Here is an 18356-nt window from a genome sequence, read left to right on the forward strand (position 1 = left end):
TCCAGAATAAAGTTCCCTGAGCCATGGGCTTGGTTGTTCATCCACAAATAATAATAGCCCTAGAAAGTCTAACTTAGTAATACTCTCTGAGCTCCCTTCAGAGAACCTGAATATTCTTATTTTCCACCTCTCCTGAGAATGAGAGTAGGACTAATGGCCATCATACATTATCTGAGGACCTGATACCTACCTGAAGAATTTAAATCACATAGGGTTGGGAAGGTAATAATATAGATAGATAGATAGATAGATAGATAGATAGATAGATAGATAGATAAACTATAGACATGATTGTTATATTTTCATTCTTTTATTTATAAAGTACCCATTATGTTATCAGTCTTATGGTAGGCAATGAAGATACAATGCTGAATAAGAGAGACAACTTAGATTCCTTTATGTGAAGCATGACATGTACCCCTCCCAAATTTTCTGTTGATGACATAATCCTAGGTGCATGATTTTGTATTCTTTTATTGCCTCTAGGGTCAAGCTCCATATGGTGACTTTCTTCAGACTGGAGATTCTGGACATGATTCCTTTCTCCCATGGAGCTTTTGGTGTCTAAGAAGGCTTGACCGCCTGCTGAAGTTTCTCCTACATATGCTACAGGAATAAGGCTGCTCACCTGTGTGGGTTCTTTGGTGTTTAATAAGGTGCGAGTTCTGAATGAATCTTTTTCCACATTCATAACATTTAAAGGGCTTCTCTCCTGTGTGAATTCTTAGGTGTGTGTGTAGATTTGTATTATGACTAAAGCTTTTCCCACACCATGAGCATCTATATGGTTTTATTCCTTGGTGTGCCATTAAGTGCTTATTTAAATCTGAACTCCATCTAAACCTCTTATCACACTGTTCACATTTATAGGGTTTCTCTTCAGTGTGAATTCTCTGGTGCTTAATTAGATCAGAGCTGACTCTGAAGCCTTTCCCACATTCCTGACATTTAAAAGGTTTCTCTCCTGCATGGCCTTTCCCATGAAGATCCATATGTTTTGGAAGCTCTTGTTTACAAGTTGAAAGTTTCTTTCTCTTCCTCCCCAGAAAAGCTCGAGGCCGTTTCCGTACCTTATGTGTACTACCATGATTTTCTTTGCCTGTTGTTTTCTGGGCAACTTTCATTCTGGCCTTTCTTAATACTTTGCATCCTGTTGTTTGTATTTCTAATGTAGAAGTAGACATAGGTGGGTCATTTCCAGTGTCATTTTTGAGCTTTAACCCTGTTGGAATAAACAGAAGAATCAGTCATCTGTGTCCCAATACAACAAAACTAGGAATGGAGCTTAAAAAATCAATGATTTTAAAAAAAATACAGGAACAAGTGTTTTCTAGTCCAATCCACACAAAATTGCATAGACCTATTTCTCCCTGATCCTCCCTACTAGGCCCAACAACAAACCAACAGAGAATTTTAATAACATTTTAAAAATATTTTTAAAAATTGATTTTTAGAGACAAGGGAGAGGGAGAGAGAAGCATCGATGTGAAAGCTGAACATCAAGTGGCTGCCTCCTGCACACCCCCTACTCGGATTGAGCGAGTAACCAGGGCATGTGCCCTGACCAGGAATCAAACTGGCAACCTTTGGTGCATGGGACGACACCCAAACAACTGATCCACGCCAGCCAGGGACCAACAGAGAATTATAAAAAGTGGGAAAATAGTTTGGGACCCCAGGACTAGGAGAATAACATAGCAAGGATTCTTACATACCCACATCCAACAGAAGAAGGCAACCCAGATCTAATGTTTTCTAACTCACAACCTAGCAACAGAAGCCTTCCTGAATAGGCTTCTTCCTTCCCCAGTTTTCATGGGAAACCTTCTGACAACATAAGAACCTATTACAAAATGGGCAGGCAGAACTAGCGAGATGCCTAGGCACAAGTGGCCTGGCCCAGGAAGCCTTTCATCCCTGTGGGTCCAAGACTCCCAATTCTCACTGAGAGATACTCTGGCCTAAGTAAATACCTTCCTTACCCTCAGGGAGCACCAGGAGAGACACATGGGAGTCCTATCAGTGCCACATAAACCAAGGAAATAACAAAAAGTCTCTGAAAATTAAAATTGTCACTGGAGCATATCCCATAAAAGTAGGAAAGAACATATGTAATAAACTAAAACATGGTGACTGCCCATTAAATTATTTAAATAGGACCCAGACTCTCCTAACATAATAGACAAAATGAGCAGGACACAATAAAAATGCACCCATCAGAATGAGAACAAACAAACAAATTCACAACTTAAGTGAGAAAAGGCAATCTGATAAAAATGAAATCAGACTAGAATTCAAAAAAAATCTAAGACCAGAAAATCTAAAAATACATGAAATTAAACAATACTTCTAAATAGTCCATGGTTTAAAGGGAAAGTCTCAAAAGAAAGGTAAAAATATATATTTGAGCCCTGGCCAGTGTGGTTCAGTGGTTGGAGCATTGGTCTGCACACCAAAGGATCTCAGGTTTGATTCCTAGTCAAGTGCATGTACCTGAGTTGCAGGTTCTAGTCCTGGCCTCATACAGGAGGCAGCCAATCTATGTGTCTCTCTCACATCAGTTTCTCTTTTTCTCTCTCCTTCTCCCTCTCCCTTTCTCTCTGCCCCCTTCCTTCCACTCTCTCTAGAAAATCAATGGGAAAAAAATACTTGGGTGAGGAATAACAACAAAAAACATACATAGTTGAATGAAAACAAAATTACAACATATCAAAATATGTGGAATGAAGCTAAAGAAGTGCTTGGATGAAAATGTATAGCCAAAATGCTTACAATAGAAAAGGGGAAAGGTCTCAAATCAATAATCTAAGTTGTTACCCCAAGAAACTAGAAAAAAAAAGCAAAGTAAACCCAAATCAAGTTGAAGAAAGAAAATAATAAATATCAGAGCAGAAATCACAATCAAACAAAGTTCTTTCATCTTTAAAATGTTCATACTACCCAAAGCAATCTATAGATTCAATGCAATCCCCATTAAGGTACCAATGGAATATTTCACAGACCTAGAACAAACTCTCCAAACATTCATCTGGAATAAAAAAAGACCCCGAATAGCTGCAGCAATTTTGAAAAAGAAGAACAAAGTTGGAGGGATCACAATACCAGATATCAAGCTGTATTACAAAGTCACTGTCCTCAAAACTGCCTGGTACTGGCACAAGAACAGACATATAGACCAATGAAACAGAACAGAGAACCCAGAAATTGACCCAAGCCAATATGCTCAATTAATATTTGACAAAGGAGGCAAGAGCATACAATGGAGACAAGACAGTCTCTTCAATAAATGGTGTTGGAAAACTGGACAGATATATGCAAAAAAATGAAACTAGGCAACTAACTTACACCATACACAAAAATAAACTCAAAATGGATAAAGGACTTAAATGTAAGACGGGGCACCAATAAAAATCCTACAAGACTCCATAGGCAGCGAAATTGCAGACATATGCCATAGCAATATCTTTACAGACACAGATCCTAGGGCAAGAGAGACTAAGGAGAAAATAAACAAATAGGACTACATCAAAATAAAAAGCTTCTGCACAGCAAGAGAAACCATCAACAAAACAACAAGAAAGCCCACTGCATGGGAGAACATATTTGCCAATGTTATCTCCGATAAGGGTTTAATTTCCAAAACTTATAGGGAACTCATACAACTTAACAAAAGAAAGATAAACAACACAATAAAAAAATGGGGAAAGGACCTAAATAGGCACTTTTCGAAAAGAGGATATTCAGAAAGCCAAGAGACACATGAAAACACGCTCAAAGTCACTAATCATCCCAGAGATGCAAATCAAAACAACAATGAGGTACCACCTCACACCTGTCAGAATGGGTATCATCAACAAATCAACAAATGACAAGTGCTGGAGAGGATGCGGAGAAAAAGGAACCCTTCGTCACTGCAGGTGGGAATGCAGACTGGTGCAGCCACTGTGGAAAACAGTATGGAGTTTCCTCAAAAAGTTAAAAATGGAACTCCCATTTGACCCAGTAATCCCACTTCTAGGCATATATCCCAAGAAACTAGAAACACCAATCAGAAAGGATATATGCACCCCTATGTTCATAGCAGCACAATTTACCATAGCTAAGATTTGGAAACAGCCTATCAGCAGATGAATGGATTAGAAAACTGTGGTACATCTACACAATGGAATACTATGCTGCTACAAAAAAGAAGGAATTCTTACCATTTGCAACAGCATGGATGAAATTGGAGAGCATTATGCTAAGTGAAATAAGCCAGTCAATGAAAGAAAAACACCACATGATCTCACTCATTTATGGATGATAAAGAACATTATAAACTGATGAACAAAAATAGATACAGAGGCAGAGCAGCATTGAACAGACTGTCAAAATACAGCAGGAAGCCTGGGGAGGGTTGGGGGGAGGTAAGAAATCAACTGAAGGACTGGTATGTGTGCATATAAGCATAATCAATGGATACAAGATACTGGGGGGTAGGGGAGACTGGGGGAAGGTCAATGGGGGAAAAAAGGAGACATATGTGCTACTCTTTGTAATACTTTAAACATTAAAATAAATTTTTAAATAAAGAAGTGCTTGGAGGAAAATATATAGCCAAAATGCTTACAATAGAAAAGGGGAAAGGTCTCAAATCAATAATCTAAGTTGCTACCCCAAGAAACTAGAAAATAAAAAAAAAGCAAAATAAACCCAAATCAAGTTGAAGAAAGAAAGTAATAAATATCAGAGCAGAAATCACAATCAAACAAAGTTCTTTCATCTTTAAAATGTCCATACTACCCAAAGCAATCTATAGATTCAATGCAATCCCCATTAAAGTACCAACAGCATATTTCACAGAACTAAAACAAACTCTCCAAATATTCATCTGGAATAAAAAAAAGACCCCGAATAGCTGCAGCAATCTTGAAAAGAAGAACAAAGTTGGAGGGATCACAATACCAGATATCAAGCTATATTACAAAGTCACTGTCCTCAAAACTGCCTGGTACTGGCACAAAAACAGACATATAGACCAATGGAACAGAACAGAGAACCCAGAAATTGACCCAAGCCAATATGCTCAATTAATATTTGACAAAGGAGGCAAGAGCATACAATGGAGATAAGACAGTCTCTTCAATAAATGGTGTTGGAAAACTGGACAGATATATGCAAAAAAATGAAACTAGACCACTAACTTACACCATACACAAAAATAAACTCAATATGGATAAAGGACTTAAACGTAAGACAGGAAACCATAAAAATCTTAGAAGAAGCTATAGGCAGCAATATAGCAGACATATGTCCTAGAAATATCTTTACTGATACAACGCCTAAGGCAATAGAAACTAAGGAGAAAATAAACAAATGGGACTACATCAAAATAAAAAGCTTCTGCACAGCAAGAGAAACAATCAACAAAACAACAAGAAAGCCCACTGCATGGGAGAACATATTTGCCAATGTTATCTCCGATAAGGGTTTAATTTCCAAAACTTATAGGGAACTCATACAACTTAACAAAAGGAAGATAAACAATCCAATCAAAAAATGGGCACAGGAACTCAATAGACACTTTTTGAAAGAGGACCTACAGAAGGACAGAGACATGTGAAAACACTAGTGGCCCAGTGTAAGAATTCGTGGCCATTGAAAGGAAATTAATTAGAAGAACTATTTTAGTATCGGTATTCGCTCTTTATAATAGAAGTGTCAACCTAATTTACAATAGACAATAACAGATCGAAACACACATGTGCGATTTGCGCCAGCAAAAGCTTTATATATATCGTGCATGCGTGAGTCAACTTAGCCTTTTATATATAGACTAGAGGCCTGGTGCATGAAATTCGTGCACGAGGGAGGGGGTGTCCCTCAGCCCAGCCTGCACCCTCTCCAATCTGGGACCCCTCGAAGGATGACCTACTGTTGGTTTACAGGGATTGGGCCTAAACTGGCAGTCAGATATCCCTCTCGCAATCTGGGACTGCTGGCTCCTAACCGCTCACCTGCCTGATTGCCCCTAACCACTCTGCCTGCAGGCCTGCTCGCCCCCAAATGCCCCCCACCAGCCTGCACACTCCCAACTGCCCCCCCCTGCTGGCCTGCTCACCCCTACCTTCCCTCCCCACTGGCCTGCTTGCCCTCAACTGCCCCCCTGCTGGCCTTCTCACTCCCAACTGGCCCGCCCCCACTGACAGCCTGCTCGCTCTCAAATGGCCCCCCTGCTGGTCTGCTTACCCCCCAACGGCCCCGCCCCCCACCAGCCTGATCACCCACAACTGCCGTCCCACCCTGGCCTGCTCACCCCTACCTTCCCTCCCCACTGGCCTGCTTGTCCCCAACTGCCCCCCTGCTGGCCTGCTCACTCCCAACTGGCCCGCCCCCACTGACGGCCTGCTCGCTCCCAACTGGCCCCCCTGCTGGTCTGCTTACCCCCCAACGGCCCCACCCCCCACCAGCCTGATCACCCACAACTGCCGTCCCACCCTGGCCTGATCACCCACAACTGCCCTCCCCTCTTGGCCTCTAACTGCCTCTACCTCAGCCCCGCTTGTCCAGAAGAACGTCCAGAAGGTCTCCCAGTCTAATTAGCATATTACCATTTTATTAGTATAGATAGAGGCCTGGTGCATGGGTGGGGACTGGCTGGTTTGCCCTGAAGGGTGTCCTGGATCAGGGTGGGGGTTCCCTTGGGGAATGGGACGGCCTGGGAAAGGGGCTTGTGGTGGTTTGCAGGCTGGTCATGCCCCCATGGGGTGAGGGTCCCTGGTGGGGGGAGGCGTGGCCAGCCTGGGTGAGGGGCTGAGGGATATTTTCAAACTGGCCACAGCCCCTTCAGGGTGGGGGTCCCTGCTGGGGTGCCTGGCCAGCATGGGTGAGGGGCTGAGGGCGGTTTACAGGCTGGCCACACCCCCTTCAGGGTGGTGGTCCCCGCTGGGGTGCCTGGCCAGCCTGGGTGAGGGGCTAATGGCTGTTTGCAGGCTGGTGAAGCCCCTCAGTGGGGACCCTCACCCCATGGGAATGTGGCCAGCCTACGTGAGGAGCTGAGGGCTGTTTTCAGGCTGGCCACGCCCACTTGGCAATCCAGGCTCCCAGCCCCTCCTTTTTTTCTTTCTTTTTTTTTTTAACATTTTTTTTATTGAGGTATTATATGTGTACATATCTTACCATTACCCCACCACCCCACACCCACACATGCCCCCACCCCCTAGAGCTCTGCGTCCATTGTCCATGCCTATATGCATGCATACAAGTCCTTCGCTCGACCTCACATCTTCCCCTCCTCTCCCCAACTTTCCCCCTGCAACCTGAAAGTCTGTTTGATGCTTTACTGTCTCTGTATCTATCTTTTTGTTCATCACTTTATAATGTTCTTTACTATCCATAAATGAGTGAGATCATGTGGTATTTTTCTTTCATTGACTGGCTTATTTCACTTAGCATAATGTTCTCCAATTCCATCCAGGTTGCTGCAAATGATGAGAATTCCTTCTTTTTTATGGCAGCATAGTATTCCATTGTGTAGATGTACCATAGTTTTCTGATCCAGTCATCTGCTGATGGGAACCTAGGCTGTTTCCAAATCTTAGCTATTGTAAATTGTGCTGCTATGAACATAGTGATGCATATATCCTTTCTGATTGGTGTTTCTAGTTTCTTCTTTTCTTTCTTTTTTTTTTTCGTCGTACTCCTTGAGCGGAAGCCAGGGCCAGCTGGAATCAGGTATCTGGGATTTATTTATCTTCTATAACTGAAACTTTGTAGCCTTGAGCAGAGGCCAGGGCCAGCCAGGAAGCTTGGCTTCCTCCATCACGGGGGACAACCCAAGCTTCCTGCTCGCTCCAGCTCCGTGGCCACCATCATCTTTGTTGGGTTAATTTACATACTTACTCCTGATTGGCTGGTGGGCATAGTGGAGTGATGGTCAATTTGCATGTTTCTCTTTTTTTAGTGTAGATAATAAACTTGCTTAATTAGACTTGCTTTCTGATTTAGCTAAACTTGTTCCAGCCCAGTGAAGCACCCCAACTTCTCTTTCAGGTAATTGTCAGCAACATAGCAGTAAACATCAACATGAAGCAGATTATTACTCTCGTTCATGCAGGGGGAACAAAGGGTAAAATATTTAACTGCAGCAGTGTTTGACTATATTTTGCGCAGTGAAAAACCTGAAGTCATTTTCAAGGTTGACCATTTCTTACTTCTTTTCAGTTGGGTGAAGTGTCTAAACTTTCTAAATCTCTGTTTTCCAGCTAATGAAAAGAAAATAGGATTCCACTGAGTCTCCTATCTACTTACTCCAGGACTTCTGTGTGGATCAAATGAGATGATGCATGGGAAAACACTTCACAGACATTTGGTTAAAGTGTGAAATGTTTGCACCTGGCTATAAAGCAAGTTGTGTTCCTGGGCTGAAGAAACTCCAAGGAGGCTAGTTGTCGCTAGGGGAGAGGAAGCCAGGTGTTGCTACGTGACATCATTACCTAGTGCCCATAGCGACTGTTTCTGGGCTGGGCTGGGCCATGGGCCGCATTTTTACCCATGGGGTCTCGGCAGTGTCGACTGCGATTTGGTGGGCTGTTGCTCAGGGTGGTGGCGGGACCTGTGTCCCGCTTGGGGGATGCCAAGTGTTGCTTTGTGGGCGCCAGGTCCGCGGTGCTATTTCTCTGTGTGCGACATGGCAGGTCTTGCATTGAGCGTCTGCCTCCTGGTGGTCAGTGCGTGTCATAGTGACTGGTTGGACGGTCAGACACTTAGCATATTAGCCTTTTATATATATATATATATAGATGCTCAAAGTCACTAATCAGCTGAGAGATGCAAATCAAAATGACAGTGAGGTACCATCTCACACCTGTCAGAATAGCTGTCATGAACAAATCAACAAATGACAAGTTCTGGCGAGGATGTGGAGAAAAAGGAACCCTCTTGCACTGCTGATGGGAATGCAGACTGATGCAGCCACTGTGAAAAACAGTATGGAGTTTTCATAAAAAATTAAAAATGGAACTCCTATTTGACACAGTAATCCCACTTCTAGGAATATATCTCAAGAAACTAGAAACACCAATCAGAAAGCATATAGGCACCCCTATGTTCATAGCAGCACAGTTTACAATAGCTAAAATTTGAAAACAGCCTAAGTGCCCATCAGCAGATGAGTGGATTAAAAAACTGTGGTACATCTATACAATGGAATACTACACTGCTATAAAAAAGAAGAAATTCTTACCATTTCCGACGCATAGATGAACCTGGAGAGCATTATGCTAAGTGAAATAAGCCAGTCAGAGAAAGATAAATATCACATGATATCACTCATTTGTGGAATATAATGAACAACATAAACTGATGAACCAAAATAGAGCCAGAGAAAATAAAATATTTTAGAATATAATAGAAGTAACCCTGTTATTTGCGTATCTTTAATATTTCCTACAACTTTTGTGATATTATACTATGTTAGTACAGTTTTGGTAATATTATTATAGTTAAAATCTTTTACTTGAAATATTAATTTTTATTGCATGTAATATTATATTTAAAATCATTTTTCCTTTAAATATTAATGTTTATTGCATGTAAAAATAAAATACATATAAGTAAATAAATAAATTAAAAATAAGGCCAGTATTACCCTGATAGCAAAATCATACAAGGACAGTACACTAAAAAAGAAGACTACAGACTAACATCTCCCGTGAACTTAAATGCAAAGATCCTCACCAAAATATTGGTAAACTGAATGTAACAATATTTAAGTATTATATAACATAATCAAGTCAAATTTATTGCAGGTATGCTAAGCTGGTTCAACATATGAAATTGATCAATACAACCCACCATATCAATAAGCTTTGTAAGATCACAACCCTATAAACTTACACAGAAAAGTATTTAAGAAATTCCACATCCATTTATTATAAAACACTAAGGAACATAGAAATTATATAGACTTGATAAAGATTATCAACAAAAATCCCTATACATCCAAGATAATGGTGAAAGATATTGTACATAAAAAACCCAAAAGATTCCATAAAAAATCTAATAGACTTAATAAATGAATTTGGCAATGTAGCAGGATACAAAATTAACGCCAAGAAATCTATGGCTTTTCTATACACCAATAATGAACTTACAGAAAGAGAGACTAAAAAAGCAATCCCATTTACCATCGCACCAAAAAAATTAAGATACCTAGAAAGAAACTTAACTAAGGAGGTAAAAGACCTATACGCAGAAAACTACAGGACACTGAAAAAAGAGATAGAGGAAGACGTAAACAGATGGAAGAACATACCATGTTCATGGATTGGTAGAATCAACATCATTAAAATGTCCATACTACCCAAAGCAATCTACAGATTCAATGCACTCCCCATCAAAATACCAACAGCATATTTCACAGACCTAGAAAGAACTCTCCAAAAATTCATCTGGAATTAAAAAAGACCCCGAATAGCCACAGCAATCCTGAGAAAGAAGAATAAAGTAGGTGGGATCTCAATACCAGATTTCAAGCTGTATTACAAAGCCACTGTTCTCAAAACAGCCTGGTACTGGCACAAGAACAGGCATATTGATCAATGGAACAGAATAGAGAACCCAGATATCGACCCAAACCACTATGCTCAATTAATATTTGACAAAGGAGGCATGAACATACAATGGAGTCAAGACAGTCTCTTCAATAAATGGTGTTGGGAAAATTGGACAGATACATGCAAAAAACTGAAACTAGATCACCAACTTACACCATACACGAAAATAAACTCAAAATGGATACAGGACTTAAACATAAGACGGGAAACCATAAAAATACTAGAGGAATCCACAGGCAACAAAGTCTCAGACATATGCCAAAAGAACTTCTTCACTGATACTGCCCCTAGGGCAATGGAAGCTAAAGAGAAAATTAACAAATGGGACTACATCAAAATAAAAAGCTTTTTTACAGCAAAAGAAACAATCAACAAAACAACGAGAAAGCCCACTGCATGGGAGAACATATTTGCAAATGCTATCACTGATAAAGTTTTAATCTCCAACATCTACAGACAGCTTATGCAACTTAATAAGAGGAAGATAAATGATCCAATAAAAAAATGGGCAACAGACCTAAACAGAATATTTTCAAAAGAAGACAGAAGGAAGGCCAAGAAACACATGAAAACATGCTCAAAGTCACTTATTATCCGAGAGATGCAAATCAAAACAACAATGAGGTACCATCTCACACCTGTCAGAATGGCTATCATCAACAAATCAACAAATGACAAGTGTTGGCGAGGATGCGGAGAAAAAGGAACCCTCGTGCACTGCTGGTGGGAATGCAGACTGGTGCAGCCACTGTGGAGAACAGTATGGAGTTTCCTCAAAAAACTGAAAATGGAACTCCCATTTGACCCAGTAATCCCACTCCTGGGAATATATCCGAAGAAACTAGAAACACCAATCAGAAAGGATATATGCACCCCTATGTTCATAGCAGCACAATTTACAATAGCTAAGATTTGGAAACAGCCTAGGTGCCCATCAGCAGATGACTGGATCGGAAAACTGTGGTACATCTACACAATGGAATACTATGCTGCCATAAAAAAGAAGGAATTCTCATCATTTGCAGCAACCTGGATGGAATTGGAGAACATTATGCTAAGTGAAATAAGCCAGTCAATGAAAGAAAAATACCACATGATCTCACTCATTTAGGGATAGTAAAGAACATTATAGAGTGATGAACAAAAAGATAGATACAGAGACAGTAAAGCATCAAACAGACTTCCAAATTACAGGGGGAGGGTTAGGGAGAGGTGGTGGAGTTATGAAATCAAACGAAGGACTTGTGTGCATGCATATAAGCATAAACAATGGACGCAAAACTCTGGGGGGTGAGGGCATGTATGGGTGTGGGGTGGGGGGGGTAATGGTAAGATATGTACACATATAATACCTCAATAAAAAAAAATAACCTTAAAAAAATTTAAAAAAAAAAGATAATGGTGAAAGACAATGTTTTCATGAAGATTGGAAACAAGGCAAGGATGTGTACTCTCATCACTCTTATTCAGCATAATACTGGAAGTTGGGACTATTGCAATAAAAATAAAAGGTAACTTCTGGGCAAGATGGCCTTTAGGTAAATGCAGTACTCGCCTCATTGCACAAACACATAAAAGATACAACTAAACTACAGAACAACCATCATTCATCACCACCAAACCAGCCTTATATAAAACTAGAGGCCTGGTGCATGAAATTCGTGCACAGGTAGGGTCCGTAGGCCTGGCCAGCGATCAGGGCCAATCAGGTTCCCCACCTCCTCCTTCCCTCACCACACACATGCTGCCACCGCACGGTTCCTTCACCTCCCTGCTTCCTTCTTCCCTCACCACCTGCACGCCACCACCAGGCAGTTCCCTCCACCTCCTCCTTCCTTCACTCCCTCAGCACCCTGCTGCTGCCCCCTGGTGCTCAGTGCACATCATAGCGAATGATCGAACTCCCAGTCTCACGGCTGAATTCCCGAGGTGACACTTTGCATATTAGCCTTATCCTACCTTATAAGAGAGAAACATGCAAATTGACCGCACCTCCGCTACGCCCACAGCCAATCAGAGTGAACAAGATGGCGGTTAATTTGCATATGCAGGCGCTGAGTGGCCTGGGTCCAGGAAACATCCTCCGGACCCAGGCCGCTCCTAGCCTGTAGGCCCGTGCTTAGGTCCTGAGCGGCAGGGGTCCCAGAATGCCCCCTGGCCACTCAGAGCCTATGGGTGTAGGCGCCAAGCAACCTGGTGGGCGGAACATCCTCGCATCGACGCGGGGATGTTCCGCCCCGCCCCCAGTGGCTTGCAAAGGCTCCTGCACAAAGCGGCGGTTTGGGGCCACGCCCCCAGCCAGACGCCCAGGACCGGGGGCTGCCGCTGGCCTCTGGGGTGTGCCAAGACCCTGGCGGCCACTGCTGTGTGCTGCCCAGGATCCCTGCAAGCCCCGAGCTTGAGCGCCTGGCTGAGGGCATGGCCCCAAATCCCCGCTTTCTGCTTTGTGCAGGAACCTTTGCAAGCGGTTTGGGGCCACGCCCCCAGCCAGGCGCCCAGGACCGGGGGCTGCCACTGGCCTCCGGGGTGTGCCCAGACCCTGGCGGCCACTGCTGTGTGCTGCCTGGGGTCCCTGCAAGCCCCGAGCCTGAGTGCCTGGCTGGGGGCATGGCCCCAAACCGCCGCTTTGTGCAGGAGCCTTTGCAAGCAGTTTGGGGCCACCCCTCTAGCCAGGCGCCCAGGACCAGGGGCTGCTGCTGGCCTCCTGGGTTTGCTAAGACCCTGGCGGCCACCACTGCGTGCTGCCCAGGGTCCCTGCAAGCCTCAAGCCTGAGGCCCATGGTGGGGCTGGCTGCTGGCCTTGGGGCGTTTGGAGATGGGGATGTTCCCGTCCCACCCCAGAGGCTTTCCAAGCTCCAAGCACCAAGTGGCAGATTGTGTCCATGCCCCAAGCCTAGCACCCTCCACAGGGGGATGTCTGCTGGCCTCTGGGGTGTGTGGAGACCCCGGCAGCCACCACTGGGTGGCAGGGACATGCCCTAGCCCAGTGGACACAACCCAGGGGCTGCATGAGCTGCAGAGGATACACCTTTTAAAAAAATTTTTATTGATTTTTTATTTTTTTTACAGAGAAGAGGGATAGACAGTCAGAAATATCAATGAGAGAGAAACATCCATTAGCTGCCTCCTGCACACTCCCCACTGGGGATATGCCTCCAATCAAAGTACATGCCCTTAACAGGAATCAAACCTGGGACCCTTCAGTCTGCAGGCCCACGGTCTATCCACTGAGTCAAACCATTTTGAGAGTAAATACCTTTTCTGACAACTCATTGGCTAAGCTCCCTGTAGGCCACCAATTGCAGTGTTCTTGGTAATTTGGGTTATAAGAATCCAAGAAGGTAATCTAGGGTTTTTCCACCACACTCTTGAAGGAAAATTGAAGGTCCCTTGAGGGGTCCCAGATTGGAGAGACTGCATGCTTGGCTGAGGGACAACACACCCTGCTACCCCCACTCCCCGCCGTGCACGAATTTCGTGCACCGGGCTTCTAGTATATATATAGATAGTAAAGGATCTTCTTTAAGAATAGTAAGAATAAAAGATAAAAAATATGAACAATAAAATGGCAATAAATATGTATCTATGATCAATTGAATCTAAAAAACAAAATAAATGAATAAGCAGAACAGAAACAGACTCATAGATATAAAGAACATTTTGACGGTTGTCAGATGAGAGGGGGGTTAGGAGATGGGTAAAAAAGGTGAAGGGATTAAGAAGTACAAACTGGGTCCTAACAGGTTTGGCTTAGTAAATAAAGCGTCAGCCTGCAGACTGAAAGGTCCTAGGTCCGATTACGGTCAAGGGCACATGCCTGTGTTCCAGGCTCGATCCCCAGTGGGGGGCATGCAGGAGGCAACCGATTAATGATTCTCTCTCATCACTGATATTTCTATCTCTCTCTCCCTTTCCCTTCCTCTCTGAAATCAATAAAAATGTATTTTTTAAAAAAGAAGTACAAATTGGTTGTTACAGAATAGTCATGGAGCTGTAAAGTACAGCACAGGGAATCCTCTCTAATAAAATGGTAATATGCAAATTAACCATCACTCTGCTACATAAGCCACGCCCACCAGCCAATCAGGGCGAGTATGCAAATTAACTCCATCCAAGATGGCTACAGCCATAGAGAGCAAGGTTTCCCAGGTAACAGAGCAAGCCAAGCTTTCCATAGCCGTTGCAGGCCTAAGCCTCCACTCAAGCTACAAAGTTTCAATTATAGAAGGTAAACAAATTCAAACAAATGGCGGCAGAATGGAGCTTGAGAGAGCAGGCCAGGGTTGCCGGCGGCAACAGGGGAAGCAAAGCTTTCCGCACACCCTGGCCGGGCTCACCTGCTTAAGGCTACAAAGTTTCAATTGTAGAAGGTGAATTAACTGCCACAGAAACGGCTGCCGGCCACAGAGGGAGCAGCAGGCTTGGCTCCGCTCCAGGCTACAAAGTTTCAATTGTAGGAGGAAAATAAATTCCAGATACCAGGGCCTCCTCTTGGGTTGCCAGGGGGCATGGCCGGCCTGCAAACAACCACAGGCCCCTCGCTCAGGCCGCCCCACGCCCCAAGGGAACACCCACCCTGATCCGGGACACCCTTCAGGGCAAACCAGCTGGCCCCCTACCAGTGCACCATGCCTCTATCCTATCTAATAAAAGAGTAATATACAGATTGGTCATCACTGCAACACATAATATAGCTGCCCCCATGTGGTCAAAGATCCTGTCCCCAAGTGGACACAAGATGGCCACTACAAGATGGCCAGCAGGAGAGGGCAGTTGGGAGGCACCCGACCTGCAAGGGAGGGCAGTTGAGAGGGACCAGGCCTGCAAGGGAGGGCAGTTGAGAGGGACCAGGCCTGCAAGGGAGGGCAGTTGGAGGTGATCAACCCTGCAGGAGAGGGCAGTTAGGGGTGACCAGGCTGGCAGAGGAGGGAAGTTGGGGGCAAACAGGCTGCCAGGGGAGCAGTTAAGCATCAACCAGGCTGGCAGCAGAGTGGTTAGGGGGTGATCAGGCTGGCAGGCAGAAGTGGTTAGGGGCAATCAGGAAGGCAGGCAGGCAAGCAGTTGGGAGCCAGCAGTCCTGGATTGTGAGAGGGATGTCCGACTGGACAGGATCGGGCCTAAACGGGCAGTCGGACATCCCTCCAGGAGTCCCAGATTGGAGAGGGTACAGGCTGGGCTGAGGGACAACCCCCCGCCGTGCACGAATTTCGTGCACCGGGCTTCTAGTATAGTCAATAATATTTTAATAAAATATGTATGGTAACAGATTGGTACTAGATTTATTGGGATGATCACTTAGTAAATTATGTAATGTCTAATCACTGAGGTGTATACCTGAAACTAATATAACAATGTATGTCAACTGTAATTGAAAAATAAAAATGATCAAAAAATGGAGAAGACAAGAAAGAAATAAAAGGAATTACATATTATGTGATTGTCTATATGGAAAAATCTCAAGAAATCAAAAAAAACCCTCTTAGAACTAATAAGTGATTTCAGTAGGGTCACAGGATACAAGACCAAAACAAAATCAATGGCATTTATATAATAAAGAGCCAGGGTCTTAATGACCATTACGACTGGAGGCTCGACCAGACTGGAAGTCAGTGCTGGGTTGCCGTGGCTGCGGGTCAGCCGTTCCGGGCGGGAGTCAGTCCTGGATCCTGGCCGCACCAGCAGGAGGCAGTCCTGGGTCATGTAAGTGGAAACCGTAAGAAATAGAAACAAAGCAGACTTATCCCTCCACATGGGGAGATATTGGCAGAAGAATAGCAGGGAGCCAGAACTCCCACCATCTCATAACAATAATGAATACCCACTCTTTTCCCCCAACACACACACCTACAAACCTTGGGCCAAGTGGGGAACCTGGACTTCTACTCTCTTTTTGAAATAATTAGGTGGCATCTCACTCGTCCCTTACCAGAGCAGTATCAAAGCAAAGGCAGATAAAACAGGGTTGAAAAAGATCCAGAGTTTCATAATGCTCAAAATTTCTAGGTTTCGGATGTGAGGGCGATCTGGCTGTGACATCTGTCACCCCACTGATCGCCAGGGTTGATTCGGCTGATCTGGCTGGCTAGGCGGGTGTCCCCCTCCTCCCTGCTCGGTCAAAGAGGACGACTTTCCCCCCAGAGGAGAGGACTGGTCTTCGGTCAAGGGTATACGAGTAGCTGCACTCCCCTGCTAGAACCTCCAAACAAGCTCTCAAAATTTCTAGGTTTCAATTATCAAATTATTCATACAAAGAAGCAGAAAGATCTAAAACTGAATAAAAAAGAATAGATACTAACACTGAGATAGTAGAGATGACAGAGTTATTTGATAATAAGTTTAAAGCAGCCATCAAAATAATCTTTACATGAGTAATTTTGAACATCCTTAAATGGGAAAAAAAAAGTTATGGCAAGTAAATAGAAAGTCTCAGCAAAATGCCGAGGCCGGTTTGGCTCAGTGGATAGAGCGTCGGCCTGCGGACTCAAGGGTCCCAGGTTCGATTCCGGTCAGGGGCATGTACCTTGGTTGCGGGCACATCCCCAGTAGGGGGTGTGCAGGAGGCAGCTGATCGATGTTTCTCTCTCATCGATGTTTCTAGCTCTCTATCCCTCTCTCTTCCTCTCTGTAAAAAATCAATAAAATATATTTAAAAAAAAAAAAAAGAAAGTCTCAGCAAAGAAAATGAAGCTATAAAGAAGAACCAAATGAAAATTATAGTACAGAAGAATGTAATAACTGAAATAAATAACTCAAAGAAAATGAAGCTATAAAGAAGAACCAAATGAAAAATATAGTACAGAAGAATGTAATAACTGAAATAAATAACTCAGTGAATAACAAAGCAGAATGGATGGAACAGAGGAAACACTCAGGGGACTAGAAAATATAACAATAACAATAAAAATATCCAATGAGAATAGGGAGAATATAGGCTTGAAAACAACAACAGAAAAAGATCAGAACCACAGAACCACTGGAGTCATAACAACAAACAAACAAACAAACAAGTAAATAAATCAAACTGTAACATTTGGAGTCCAGGAAGAAATTAACCTTTTGCACTTGGATGTCGAGTGTGACTCGACACGGTTAGCATCGGTAGCAGCTCTTTTTATACTCTTTGAATGTATCAATAATTTCAAATATAAAAAAATCCAAATAAATAAGTTTGTATGAAAAGAAACTCCAGTTTTTTATTCTCTGCTGCGCTTTGTAAAATCTGGGGTATTTAAAAAATTAAATCCCGAGTAGAATAAAGGAATCGAGAAAAAAGCAAGCAAGTGCAAAGGGTTAAAGGAAATGGAGCTGAAAGAGTACTTGAAGAAATAATGGCTGAAAACTCTTTCAATTGGTCAAAAGAAAGAAATCCTCAATTTTAAGAAGGTGAGCAAATACAAAATGAGATAAACCCAAAGATATCAACACTGGCATCATAGTCAAACTTCTGGGGGGAAAAAAAAAAAGAAAAAAAGAAAAAAAATCTTGAAATTTCTGAATGTCAAATAACACTTTATCTATAAGGAAAAAGTAATTCTCATGACAATAGGTTTTCCATTAGAAACCATAAAGTCTAAAAATAAAGGAACTGTCAACAGAGTCCTATTTCCAATGAAAATATCCTTTAGCAATATGAGGAAAATCAGGGCACCTCAGGAAAGAGAAAACACAAATGTAAACAAGAATTGATAAAGAAGAATATCCAAATCTCAAAAAATATGAAATATATTCAATATCATCTATCCAGATAAACTCAAATTTATT

General features: G+C 42.9%; 1 protein-coding gene across 4 annotated transcripts in view; it reads right to left on the reverse strand.

Moving 5' to 3' along the window:
• Positions 1–301: 301 nt before the first annotated feature.
• ZNF75D (zinc finger protein 75D) overlaps positions 302–18356 on the reverse strand; it is a 32068-nt gene continuing 14013 nt past the window's right edge. For all 4 annotated transcript variants that reach the window (XM_028138762.2, XM_028138758.2, XM_008161392.3 and 1 more), the window contains one exon: positions 302–1222. In XM_028138762.2, the coding sequence (XP_027994563.1) occupies positions 513–1222 (710 nt within the window). In that variant the 3' untranslated portion in view covers positions 302–512. The remainder of the gene's footprint in view (positions 1223–18356) is intronic.

Source organism: Eptesicus fuscus, chromosome 1 (genome assembly GCF_027574615.1).
Source record: "Eptesicus fuscus isolate TK198812 chromosome 1, DD_ASM_mEF_20220401, whole genome shotgun sequence".
NCBI classification, from domain to species: Eukaryota; Metazoa; Chordata; class Mammalia; order Chiroptera; family Vespertilionidae; genus Eptesicus; species Eptesicus fuscus.